The sequence below is a fragment of the Notamacropus eugenii genome, chromosome 1 (assembly GCF_028372415.1).
Source record: "Notamacropus eugenii isolate mMacEug1 chromosome 1, mMacEug1.pri_v2, whole genome shotgun sequence".
Taxonomy (NCBI): Eukaryota; Metazoa; Chordata; class Mammalia; order Diprotodontia; family Macropodidae; genus Notamacropus; species Notamacropus eugenii.
Genome location: NC_092872.1, coordinates 356,564,789 through 356,578,527, shown reverse-complemented (window position 1 = coordinate 356,578,527; position 13,739 = coordinate 356,564,789). Strand labels below are relative to the sequence as shown.

General features: G+C 33.4%; 1 protein-coding gene across 2 annotated transcripts in view; it reads right to left on the bottom strand.

Annotated features, from left to right (window-relative positions):
• The window catches only part of SETD3 (SET domain containing 3, actin N3(tau)-histidine methyltransferase), a 127,263-nt gene that overhangs the window by 78,140 nt on the left and 35,384 nt on the right, over nucleotides 1-13,739 (bottom strand). For both annotated transcript variants that reach the window (XM_072630266.1, XM_072630267.1), the window contains 5 exons: nucleotides 13,586-13,695; nucleotides 12,456-12,548; nucleotides 6,845-6,993; nucleotides 4,829-4,901; nucleotides 4,020-4,276 (listed from right to left, as the gene is read on the bottom strand). In XM_072630266.1, the coding sequence (XP_072486367.1) occupies nucleotides 4,020-4,276; nucleotides 4,829-4,901; nucleotides 6,845-6,993; nucleotides 12,456-12,548; nucleotides 13,586-13,695 (682 nt within the window). The remainder of the gene's footprint in view (nucleotides 1-4,019; nucleotides 4,277-4,828; nucleotides 4,902-6,844; nucleotides 6,994-12,455; nucleotides 12,549-13,585; nucleotides 13,696-13,739) is intronic.

Genomic DNA, 13,739 nt, shown 5'->3' with positions numbered 1-13,739 from the left:
CAAATGCATCAGCTCCTCTGCTTTTAAGAAGGAAAGGGATGGAAAAAAGGGAAAATGAGAGTGTGAGAAAACAAACAGAATTCCAACAGATGTCTAGATAGCCTCAATATGTTTCCATGAGAAGTTTATGATCTGATTTCCAAATTCCATAGATAATTTTTCCTTTCTAGGTGGTTTGAATATTACTTCCCTTTTATCCCCCACAAAACACTGCTTTTCTTTTCCTCCTTTTATGGATTCTCATCCAAATGTAATATACTATGTTTCCTCTATTCAGGGACTGGATTTCCTCACCAAACTGTCTTGTTAGTATATATGAGGCTACTATACTACAATTCCCATCCCTATGAAATATGTTCCTTTTGAAAAAAGGTACACTTTTCTAGAATCAAAATCCAGGCACAAGTCCCATTTCATCAATTCTTAGTGATGTCTAAGAAATCAAAAAACTCACTGTGGAAAAGACTGCTTGATGCTGAAGTTAGAAGAATATGATTTGGGGCACCTGGGTAGCAAAATATATTTAATACTGCAGATCCTTTTTGAATTCATTTCATTCTATCCTACTGTTTTTAAAAAAGAGACTTTTACTCCTCATCAATTTGCCATCTATATTTAAAATGAACTTACAATAAATCTAATCCTTACTTTCCAAATAACAATAGCAGGACTTCTACTTTGAAGTCACTTCTGGTCCATACCATGACAGATACATTCTTAAAATATTAGTCAAAGAAACATTGCTATAAAAAAGTCATTTTACTTTATTCAACTTGTATCTTCTTTGCTAATGTTAGGTGGTTATATTTTCTTTGTAAGACAGGAATTATACGTTGTTAAATCAAATAGTGAAAATTATGAAACTTAAGGAGAGAGTATTTACAACAATGTGGACTAACAAAAAAATAAGCTAATTGGGAGGTATTTTAAACTAAAAAAAAGAGTAAAAATCAAGATTTTTGCCTGTGTTTCAAGTAATAGTCTACTCCCTTAATTTTATGATCGCTTTAATTTGCCCCTTTGGGGAATATTCTCAAGGAATTTCTAATAGATCTCACTGTTACTTCTGACCTTCTCTCTTTAAACCTCATTCACAACTGGTTTAATTCTCTCCTGGTCAGTATTCATGTACTTTTTCCCTCTGAAATCTTCCCTGATTAATTTGGAGATGTGGATATTTCCTATACTCTAAATATGAGATTTTGATATTCAATATGTCCAAAAAATAAAAATAAGTCAGACAAAACATTTTTCAAATCTTTTTAATTTCTGTGACAAAATTTCTACTATCCTTGCAGACAATTGAGATTTAGAGAAGACTTATTTCAAGCCTATAAGGTATAGAGCAATGTATACAATGACCATAATAGCAATGTAAATGAAAAAAAAATCACTAAAAGGAATCTGAATACTGAATAATTTTAAAAATTAATAATGGTTCTAGAGAAGATTTAACGAAATATGCCTCCCTCCTTTTAGCACAGAGGTGGGGATTATTAGGATGGAATGTCATAAACAAGCAACTCCTTTATCAAATTTTTTCTTAATTATTTTGTTATTTTGTTGTTACACTGGAGAGTTCAGTTTCCAAGTGGGGTGGGATGAGAGTGTATTTCCAAAAATTCCCATGATATAGAAAAGTCAGAATAAAAGTTATTTTTTTAAAAACAAGTTCATGAGGTATGAAAATACCTATATTATAGAAAACAATGAGAAATTTATTATACCACTACTTATTATTTGATGTAAGGTGAGTTCATCTTAAACTCTGGGAGGGTTTATCAGTTCAAGTACTAAAAGGTCATTATTATAAGAGTAATTAGTGTTCTACTTTTAATGCACTCTTATGGCAAAAGGACCCAGAGTTAGGAAAAACTGAATTTAAATATGGCCTCAGATACACTTGCTGCATGACCCTGTGCAAGTCACTTAATTTCTGTCTGCTTCAGATTCTTATCAATAAATTAGGGATGATAAAAGTACCTACTTCTTATGGTTGTTGTGAGGATAAAATGAGATAATATCTGCAAAGAACTTGGAAAATCTTAAAGCCTATATAAATGCTAGTTATTATCATGGCACAGACTATGAAAGTATCATTTTAGCAAGGTTTTGTATTTATATCCCTAGCACAGAAAATAGAGTAGGCACTTAATAACTTCTTGTTGATGCAATGTTATAAAATTTTCTAAGACTTTAAAGGAAAATTTTAACTAAAAAAAAATCATGCAATAAGCAATTTTGCAAATGAAAGTGACATGTCAAAAAGGAAGCATCAAGTAGATTTTCAGTCTATTTGCCACTATTTCAGTATCTCTAATCTGAAAATGGAACTGATTTCACTCAGAGAAAGTTATCATGTTTCTGGCAATAGCTTTGTTATAGATTACTGAAAAGAAATGGCATTCCATTTGTTGTGCTAGAGAGTTTCGAAAGCCTTTGAGCTGCTAGAAGTAGATATTGCTTAGTCATCAAAAATATGATTGAAAACTTGAAATTAAACAAAACTTTTAAGAGTTTGATTTTAGTGTCTGTAATTAACATTAAAATCAAAGTTTAAAACATGTGATTTTAGAACTATACTTAAATACAAAACCCACATATTTTTATTTGCTTCTTTTGCTGTTTTAAAAAGTCAAAATGGCAAGTCTAAAAAAAAAAAAAACTAGCAGGTTTTCCTGAATTACTAAAGTTTCAAATTTAACAGTTAAATATGTTGTGCTTCCTTTGACTTGAATGTTTTCCCCTAAAAAAAGCCATCTCAGTTACCAATTTTTGTTAGGGTATAATACACTAGCCATACGTATGGCGTAGAGAGAAGAAAAAGTTCTTGATGTATTTAGGATAAATACACAGAATGTTTAAAATATGACTTAAGGTAAAGGTAATAATTAACAGACAATAAGAATGAATATGAAAAATTACGAATAATATAAAGTCATCAGCCAGTAAAAATACATCAGGGACACAAAGTATAGGCATATGAAAAAGATCTGGTTCAAATGACAATCTAACAAAGAAGTCAATATGAGGTAATTTGAAAATGAACAGAAAACCAGTGGAAACTAATAAGGTAATGGTTGGGAAGGCTTCCCAGAAGAAGTGGCATCATTGCATTAACTTGAAGGAAGATAAAGAATCTGAGAAATTCAGATGAGAAAAGAACCCATTCCAATCATGTGGGATAGCTTTTACAAATACATGGAGACAGGAGATGACATGTTAAATTCAAGGAACACCAGTTCAGCTAGAGTTCATTAGGCTAACAGAAAAATAAAGCTAGGAAGATAGGTTGGAGCTAAATTGGCATAAAAACCTAGAAGCTGACTTTTGAGAGCTTTAGGAAGGGAAGAAAGAGAAGGCTGAGAAGGCATTTCCCTTCTCTTTTTTTTCTTGATTCATGAAGGAACAATGATCTTTCAAATGCCAATTTAGGAAATCTGAGGAGCAGATGAGTGAAACACAGAGAATAGTCAACTCTGACTCAAATGCTCCTAATCCTTTAATGAACTCTATCTTTCATATAGTAAGATTCTACTTACAATTAAAAAATACTTATCTCATTATATAATTATTTAATTTGGTTACAACAAAATGTTATTATTTATTAAACTAAATGCCAAATTTCACCACTGACATGTAACAAAGACTTTCAAATGAACACTAAGGCCTTTTCATGACCTTGAAAAACAGGGAAACCCTTTTTTGTGTTTGTGTTTGTGCTTTTAAAAAAGTGACACAGAATTTACTGACAATCTTTTTTTAGCAAAAAAATTTCATGACATTAAACACTACCTGTTTATAGTGATTATCAATAAGCCATAATATTCCTCTTAAAGGAATATTTTATGATGCTTATGAAATAAATGAACAAATGACTGTCATTTTAAAATTTCTTTAAATAAAATATGAAGTTAGTTTTTATCTTTCTTAAAAAAGATTCCTCTTTATACCACTACCTCTTTCATTCACTCATTTGAACAATTTTGACTATTTTGAACAATTAAATAATCACTCACCTGAATAACTTTATAGAAATAAGCATACTGCCGAGCTGTATTTTTATATTGACTGAAGACATCGTGTATAGCCTGTGTTGACTGAAGATGCTGAACTTCATCTTCTTCAAAATAGAGAGGGGTATCATATTCGCTGGGGAGGGTCTGTATGTATGGCAGCCAGAAAGAGCTAGGATTTGCTCGTTCACACAGAAGATGAAACGCCAGTGTGATGTTTCCCATAGCTTGAAGAATTCGATCTTGAGAATATAATGCCCCTGAATTAACCCAGATGTTAACAGTTATTAGTTGAATGTATTTTAAAAAAAACTTTTAGTAAAACGTATGTGAATTCAACAGGATTGAATGGTTCCAACTAGAATATTCATTACCTAAAAAAAATTGGAAAACTTAATATAAACTGAATATTTCTCTTTTAACACTTTTTTGTTATTGTTACAGATGCTGCATTTTCATTTATGTAGGGAACTCTGGGCAAGAAAATTCCTTCCACTTATGCATATCTTCAATTCATCTGCAACTCAGAGAGTAACCTGAAGCACTGAGAGGTTAAGCGACTTGGCTGCCGTCACACAACTGGTATATATCAGACAGGAACTCAGGTTGCTTTAACTCCCAACACTGTCCCAAACTATCCCTGATACTATTGGTAAACTTTTACAGAGAACATTATTATGGATTGAAAGAATATTTTATTCTTTAGTAATAATAAATTAGCATGACCAATAGACACACCCATACAAATTATTCAATATTCCATCATAAATAGTTTCCTATAATGAATTCAAACAATTCAAAATGGTTCTCACCCAATACTGAATTTTTAGCAGATTCAACAGTCATTAACAATTTTCGTGGAACCCATAAAAACAATTCTTCTGCCTACAAAAGAAATTATAAAATTAAGCCACATAATCACAAGTAATTTTATAGTATATAATTCAATTTTAGTTGTAAGTCATATATATGTTCATACTTCATAATTACAATACCCAGAACTAAATCTCAACACACATATAAAACTTTATATAGTCAGCAGTGTATCTTCCTATCCCAACACTGACTTAAAAATCATATAAGCCGGGACAGCAAAAGTTTTTCTCACACACACATACACAAACATATATGTGTATATGCAGATATACACACATATATATGTATATATGAGGATGTATACATCTATTATATGCATATATGCATATTATACATGTGTATATATGTACTCATGTAGACATATAAGCATGTTCAAAATATCAAATAACAGTAAAACAATATCATTTTTAATTCCATTAAAATATTAAGCATTTTCTATGTACAAAGCACTATGCTAGGCATTAAAAATACAAAGATAGGATCCAATTCCCCTGTTTTCATTGAGATTAAAGTTCAGTTTGGAGGTGGGAAACCTGGGGAAAGTCAACAAATTTCTGTGTACTTATTTCTTCACCTATAAAATGGAAATAATTTCTACAATCTACTTTACAAAGTAATTGTGAGATTCAAATAAATTGATGCACATAACATACTTTATAAGTAGAAACTATTAATAAGTAAAGGTTTTAATAAATGTAAGCTATTATTACTCCTCCTCCTTATTTTACTTTGTTCCTTTGTCTTAAGACACTCATGTATCGGTTCTCAGTATGCCTTTAAACACACATCTACATGGTTTAAAACATAAGTTCAGTGAAGGAAAAGATGATCTTTTTATGATTAGGGATTAGCCTAGGGCACAACACTATTTAATGATAATGTACATATGACACTTAAGCACATACTATCTTATATCTTGTACAGTTATTATTATTTAACTTCTATTTATGTATCATTTCTCCCTAGCTAGTTCATATAATCTTTGAAGACAGGAACCATATGCTATCTATCTAATACCTACCTTCTACTTACCCTTCCCAGGGCTTAAAGTGGCATGCTTAAGTTGCTGCTCAGTAACTATGAAGTAGATGTACAGCTATATCTGCAACTAGATCCCAGGCAACCAACATGTATCTAATAAGTTCAATATGGCCCATCTGAGATTTTTAGCAAAAATAATTCTTTAGCTAATTAGCTAATCAATGTAATTTGACAGGTTCGTAAAGCCTACTACTACTATAAGTACACTACTGGCTGAAACTAGGTGTTATAAAAGTAGGATAAAATCAATAAAGAGTTGTTATTGGAGCTGAAAAAACATTCATCCCATGACTTCAACTGGTTAACTGAATGAAATTAACTATTCTTATCATGCTGCCCACTACCAAAAAAAAAAATTGCATACCTCTGAACTAGATCAATGCCTCATCTCATATTCCTTTATTTTCTTAAACATCCTAAAAATCTTATTTTGTATAGATTCCCTAATTAAAATATAGTTTAAGTATTTACTATGTGCAGGGTACTAAACTATAGTGTTTGTGCAGGCGCTCTTAATATATATTTGTAAAAGAGTAATAAGATTAGTTGTACATACTGGAAGTTTAGTAATGTTAAAATAGGAAAAAATGCAACCTAATGAAATTAATATTTTGAACAAAATCCTAATATCTGCAATTCTTTAATAAAAAAATTTCCTCATAAAAAAAGTTAACTTCTTGAAATTCTCTTATTTCTTATATCATTGCAATTGGAATTTCCATCATAAGTTTATAAGTAACTTTGCAAAACGGAAATTTTTAAACTAATTTTCCTATTTCTGGCATAATCATACCAGATATTATTGCAACTGATGTTTTCTCCATAATTTTACAAGCAATTAAGAAACAGAAGGAATTTTACACTAACTTTCATATTTCTGGTACACTCATATCATCAGTTTCTAAACTCACCTTGATCTCTCTTGTTGCTCTCAAACCAAAGCCCTCTTCTTTGAAGTTAACCAGTTCAAAACCATCGGTGGAAGCTCCATTTGCAGCAGCCCATTTTATTAGATCAGGGAAATAATCTTCTCTTTTTCCATCAAAGGTAACTGATAGACCTAAATTCACCCAGTTAAGACAGAAATAAAGGAAACTTTTTAGACATGTATATGTGGTCTTCCTCAAATAACAAAACTAATCTTTAGTGGACAAAACTGGAAATAGAATTCGTTTTTCTCTCTGAAACAGTCAAAATTACTCTAGAAACAAGTCCACTGTAACTTCAAGAAACATTTATTAAATACTTATTATGTGAAAAGCACTGAGCTGAGTGCTGGGAGAAATATGAAGGTTAACTATGACAGTCTTTGCCTGGAGTTTATAACCTAAGAAAAGGAGTTTGTAACCTAAGAAAAGGAAATTATAACTACTGTGGCATAAACTAAAAATTTACAAAATTGTCAAGTACTTAGCCTGGGAGAGAAAAATTAAATATAAATTCTAAACTTTTTACCCATTAAAAGAACTTTTTCTGATGGAAAGGAAGTAGGAGGAGGAGGGAAGAAAAATTCTCTTAAAAAGAATACTCTGTACAAAAAAAAAAAATCTAAACACTTTTTTATACTGCTACTATGCATGTATAGAAAACTTTTCTCCCTAAAGGCTCAAGGTGCTGTCTCTCAAATTTCTAAATTTATTTTATAAAATTCTTTTTCATCATTTGTATAGAGAGAAATGGAGGAGCTGAGAGGATGAGTCTACATCAAGCCATCAGTGAAGAGTTAGGAGGTGAGCCTTGAAGGTAGGTGAACAACTTGTTACTAGACTGTAGCTAAAAGCCAGATTTAAATAATACACACAGCTACCCCCCTTAAATGAGTTAGGCTTTTTTTGAGGGAACATTTATTTTTCACTTCTCGATCATCACTGAATGGCAGATAATTGTTTTGGTGTGTACTTCAGTAAATACCTTTTCTAACTTTAAACATTACTGAGTATTTACAATAGGGATTAATCTTAAGGTTCTTTGGGGAAATAAAAATAAATAAGACAGAATCCCTGGCCTCAAGAAGTTTCAAATTAACATACTACAGTTATTTGTTCACCAGGAGCCCCTGGATGTATAAAAAGTTATTATTATACTGCAGTCATCAGGAAGCTAATCAAAAATTTGGAGATTTGTCAACACTTGAATTAGAGATTTTAATATGCCTATACAAACAAAGGGGAGAATTAAGGCAATTATTTGAATTAGTCAAATGAATAAAAATGTTAAATCTGTCTTAATCACCTTCATAAACATAAAAATATTTTATTTCGCAATATCCATTCTTATATCTCTCACTACTTTATACCGTTTGTTTTACTGAACTTGGAGTGAGAAGAATTGGATTCCAGTCCTGCTTCTCCCACTCCCTACTAGTGTAACCCTAAGGAATTCAATGAGCTTTCCTGAGCCTCAGTTTCCTCATTTACAAAAATGGGTATAATATTTATACTACCTACAACACAGAATTGTGAAAAAAGCACTTCGGGTGCTGGACCTGGAGTCAGGAAAACCTAGGTTCCAATTCCACCTCAGACATTTACTAGCTGTGTAACTAATCCTGGCAAGTCACTGAACTTCTCTGAGTCTCAGGTTCCTCATCTGTAAAACAAGGATCATAACAACTATCTCACAGGACTGCTGTGATGATGAGTAAATGAGATCAAATATGTAAAAGCATTTGCAAACCTTAAGGTAGCATACAGAACTATCAGCCTACATTGCAAACCTTAAGGTAGCATACAGAACTATCAGCCTACATCATAGCATTATTTGGAGTTATAATTATTATATACAAACTTTTTATAAATATGAGCTATGATTTATATTAGCCTTAACGTAAAATACCCTTAACAGCTCTTAATGCGGAGATATCCGAGTTACTCACAAAATATTTATAAATGTTAGAAACAATATAATTGAGTGCCTACTGCAGAAGTCTAAGTGCTGGAAGATGAATATAAACAACTACACTGGTTGGGGATGATCCTTAACATAAAGAGCATATAACAAAGAAAAACAAATCTAAACAAAAAATTATCTTTTAAAATATCTCTTTTCTGGAAGTGAGTTAACAAGCATTTATTAATAGCTTACTATGTGCCAGGCACTGTGATAAGTGCTAGAGACACAAAGGCAAAAAGCAGTTCCTGCCTTCAAGGAGCATAAATTCTAATGGAGAAGATAACATGTAAATGACTAGGTACATACAATATGCAGGGTGTCCCAAAACACAGCACAGTCTTAAGCTATTATATAGCTAATATTTACATATTTAAGCTTTAATAGATTAAAACTACATTCAGACTTTTGGGACACCCTGTATTGCATATGCAGAGTAGATGAAGGTAATCTACAATGTGAGGCATTAGCAGCTACAGGGCCCAGGAAAGTCCTCTGGTAGAAGGTGAGATTTAAGTGGAATTGTGAAGGAAGTCAGGGAAAATAATAAATAAGGGGCAAAGTATTCCAGGTTTGAGGGTCAAACAGTCTTGCCAAAGGCATGGGGACAAGAGATGACATGTCCTGTTCAAGGAACCACAAACAGGTAGGTATATCTGGAACACAGAATACATGAAAGAGATCACAGTATAAGATTGGAAAGGTACAAAAGGACCAGGTTATGAAGAGCTTTAAGTGCCAAACAAGGGACTTTATATTTGATCCTAGACATAAGAGGGAGCCATGAGACCTCATTAATCAGAGGGGTGATATACTCAGACCTACTCTTTAGAAAAATCACCTTGGAAGCTAAAAAGGGAGACACTTGAAACAGTGGTTAGAATGCTATTGCAATAGTCCAGGTGAGAAGAGACGAGGACCTAAACTAGACCCGTTACTTGTATGAATGGAGAGATGGGTTCATACACTTAAGATGCTGTAAAGGTCTGAATGGATATATGGGATGACTCAAATAGAAACTGAAAGGTTTCAAGTAGCGTAAGTGAGAGAATTATGGTCCTTAACATCAACACGCAAGTTCAGGAAATTTCAGGGGAAAATTTACAAATTCTGTTTTGGGCATGTTAAGCTTGAGATGTCCAAGAATCAGTTGGTAATGAGTGATCAGAGATTAGGAGAGAGATTATGGATATATATCTGGGAATCCTCTGCATAGAGATGGTAACTGAACCCACAGGAGCTGATGATATCACTAAATGAGATAGAGGAGAAAAACCTAGGGCTCAGGACAGAACCCTTGAGGACCAGAGCCATGGTTAATGGGCAAGAATCAACAAGAGAGACTAATAAGCAGTGTTGGGGCAGAAGGAGAGAAACCAGGAGAAAGCAATGTCACCAAAGCCTAGGAGAGAGTATCCAAGAAGTAAATGAGAATGCTGAATGCTACCGGAGTCAAGGAGGATCAGTATAAAGAAAAAAATGCTACATTTAGTTTTTCAGGAATTATTTATGACTCTATATATACTCTAAATTCAGAATTCCCTTATACCTTCCAAAATAAAGTCACAGCATTTCAGAGGTAGAAGAAACTGTATAATAGCTCCCTAGGAGAATCTCTGTATTAATATAAAAATTGCTTCTATAACATTTCTGGCCATCTATCTTTTTTATTTAAATATTTTCCAAATCTCTCCCTCTCACCACTCCCCCCTCATTGAGGAGGTAAGCAATTTGATGTTATATATGTGCAGTTACAAAAACATACATATTTTTATATTAGTCATGTTGTCAAGGAAAACAGAATCCCACCCCCCAAAAAAACAAGAAAAAAAAAGCTAAAAAAAATTCTTCGATCTTCATTCAGATTCCATCAGCTCTTTCTCTAGATGTGGACAGCATTTTTCATCTTAAGTTTTTCATAATTGTCTTGGATCATTGTGTTGCTGAGAATAGCTAGGTTATTCACAACTTATCATCATAAAATATTGCTATCACTATGTATACTGTTCTCCTGGTTCTGCTCTCCTCACTTTGCATCAGTTCATGTAAGTCCCTCCACATTTCTCTGAAAGCATCCTTCTCTTCATTTCTTATAGCACAATAGTATTCCATCAAAATCATATAAATTTGTTCATCTCAACTGATGGACATCCCCTCAATTTCCAATTCTTTGCCACCACAAAAAGAGCTGCTATAAATATTTGTGTACATACACATCCTTTTCTTACAGGCCTAGTTGTAGTATTGTTGGACCAAAGATATGCATGGTTCTATGGCCCTTTCTTTGGGCATAGTTCCAAATTGCTCTCCAGAATGTTTGGATCAGTTCACAACTCCACCAGTAGTGCCTTAGTGTATTAATTTTCCCACATCCCCTCCAAAATATGTCATTTTTCTTTTCTGTCATGTTAGTCAATCTGATAGGTATGAGTAGGTACCTTTAGGGCTTTTTAAATTTGCACTTCTCTAACCAATTTGATTTAAAGCATTTTTTTCATATGACTATAGATATTGATTTCTTTGTCTAAAAACTACTCATTCATATTTTTGACCATTTATCAATTGAGGAATGACTTGTATTCTTATAAATTTGACTTGGTACTCCATATATTTGAGAAATGAGGCATTTATCAGAGAAACTTGCTGTAAACATTTTTTCAGTTAGGATTACTGTATTTCCCTCTATCCTATTTTTTCCCATTTATCATTCTCTCCTTTCACTCTATCCCTCCTCAAAAGTGCTTTGCTTCATAAAATGACAACTTTCTATGATCAAGTTTTGTTTTTTTCTCATTTTTCCGGCCTATTTCTGGACTTTTAACTTTATGTTAAATTTAACTCTGCTCCCAGGGTGGAGAGGGCACTATCCCAAGCTTCAGGCTTTTTGTGCTGCTGTATTCAGAGCTAGTTCTAAGGATCTATAAGTTTTCAATTCTCCCAAAATGGTATGATATGAGGAGAGGTGTGGTCACTGCTGTCTGGCCTAAGCTCTGGTCTGTGAACAACCATAAGTAATCTTTTCCACCCTGAAATGGTGACAAGGGCCCTGTTTTCCTTCAGGCTCACATTCTAGTATACATTTAGTGTTCTTCCTCTGTGACCTGTGACTGAGACTGACTCAAAACCACACATGGGCAATGCAACAGAGTCCTGCACCCAGTGACAGCAAAAGGCCCTGTCCAATCTCCTTCTGACCATGTGTCCAATCCCCTTACCATCTGTGGGCTGGGCTAAGATCTCTGGAAGCTGCTGCTGCTTATTCTGTCACCCTCCAAGGCTTGCTGCTGGATTGCTGGGTGTGGCCTTTGCTCCACTCTTACTCCAGTGAGACAGATCTTTCTTGCCAACCTTCTACGTCGTTTCAGGCTAGAAAGTTGTTCCACCCATTCCTTTTGTTGGTTTTGTCACTCCAGAATTCATTTTGAAATGTTATTTTACGGTTGTTTCTACAGGATTTGGGAGAGCCCAAGCAAATACTTACGTTTACTCTGCCACTTAGGCTTTGCTCCCCCATCCACCTTTTTAAATGTAGCAAGAAATTCATTAATATTTTAGTACAATGTATTCTAACAACCTTAAATAATATCCTACTATGTTATTTCTAGGAGAGCGCTGTAATATTCTCAACTTTACCTTTTTGCTTTTTTCGGATTTTCTCAACTAGAGCCCGAATCTGTACATATTCTTCCCATTCTTTTCCAGGGCCAGGTGTTGGGCTGCTGCACTCTGAAAATTTAAGGAAAAAAAGGCAATAAAAAGTTTCCCATTCTTGATCAAATTCACTTTTTGAAGGAAGAATTTTTCTAAGATACTGTGGTCAAAATAGACAATCTCCCAGTACTTCTAGAAGTATATTAACTCTGAAAGAAAAAAAATGACAGGTGGTTTTCCCCACCGAGAAGAGTCACATGTGACTCAGGGCTGGAGTGTTGATCCTGGGGTTAATTTTTATCTTTCTTCTTCCATATGAAGTCCATTCTTTGACTGCCTTTCATATATTAGCCTTTTCTCTTCCCTCTCTTCACCTATACCCAAGTCTCTGTATCTGAATAGGGACAGGAACTGGACTTGTGATTTCATTATATAGGGAATTACAGGGCACAGAAATTCCTACTACCAACATAGGTCAGCACCATCTCTGTAAACTTCTAGCCTAGAGCAATGAGGAGCTAAGTGACTTGTCCAGGTCACAAAGGTAGTAGATGCCAGACACAGGACTTGAACCTAGGTATTCCTGGTACTGAGGCTGGATCTCTATACAGTGTGTATATATATATATATATATATATATATACATATATATATATATATATATATACACACATATATATATATGTATATGTAGATAGATAGATACGTATGTATGTATGTATATATTACATTGTCTCTTTTATATCTGAAGTCAACCCACAAGCACAAATACTTGTTTTGCGTTTATTACAAAGCATACTCCATCAAAGTCATATGCACTTAACTCTCAATTGTTAATTTCTACCATTTTCCAAAAAATACTTTCTTTTTAAGCTTTAGAAGGCCCTGGGTCTTGTAAACAAAGGATAAACAATGCTGGGAATAAGAATTTGTCATGGGAAAGTCCATAAAATGGATAACTCACATAAATATTGTAAAGCTGGTCGCATTTTTTATAGTTACTAAAAGAAAAAAAAATCAAACAGTACTTTGCAAGTCAGGATGAAAGTAGTAAAAGTTCAAATATTCTACTTAAAGAAAAAGATTTATTGTCATTCGGAAAATAAACTTACTTTGCAAGAGTTCACTAATTAGGTTCAGCATTTCCTTTGGTGACACTGTTGCTGTAGCGCCAGTGCCTGATTTCTGAGTTTTCACTCGGCTCTTCTTACCCATCTTCTGACTAGTGGGATGAGAGGGAAATAAATACGAAAAGTAATAAATTAT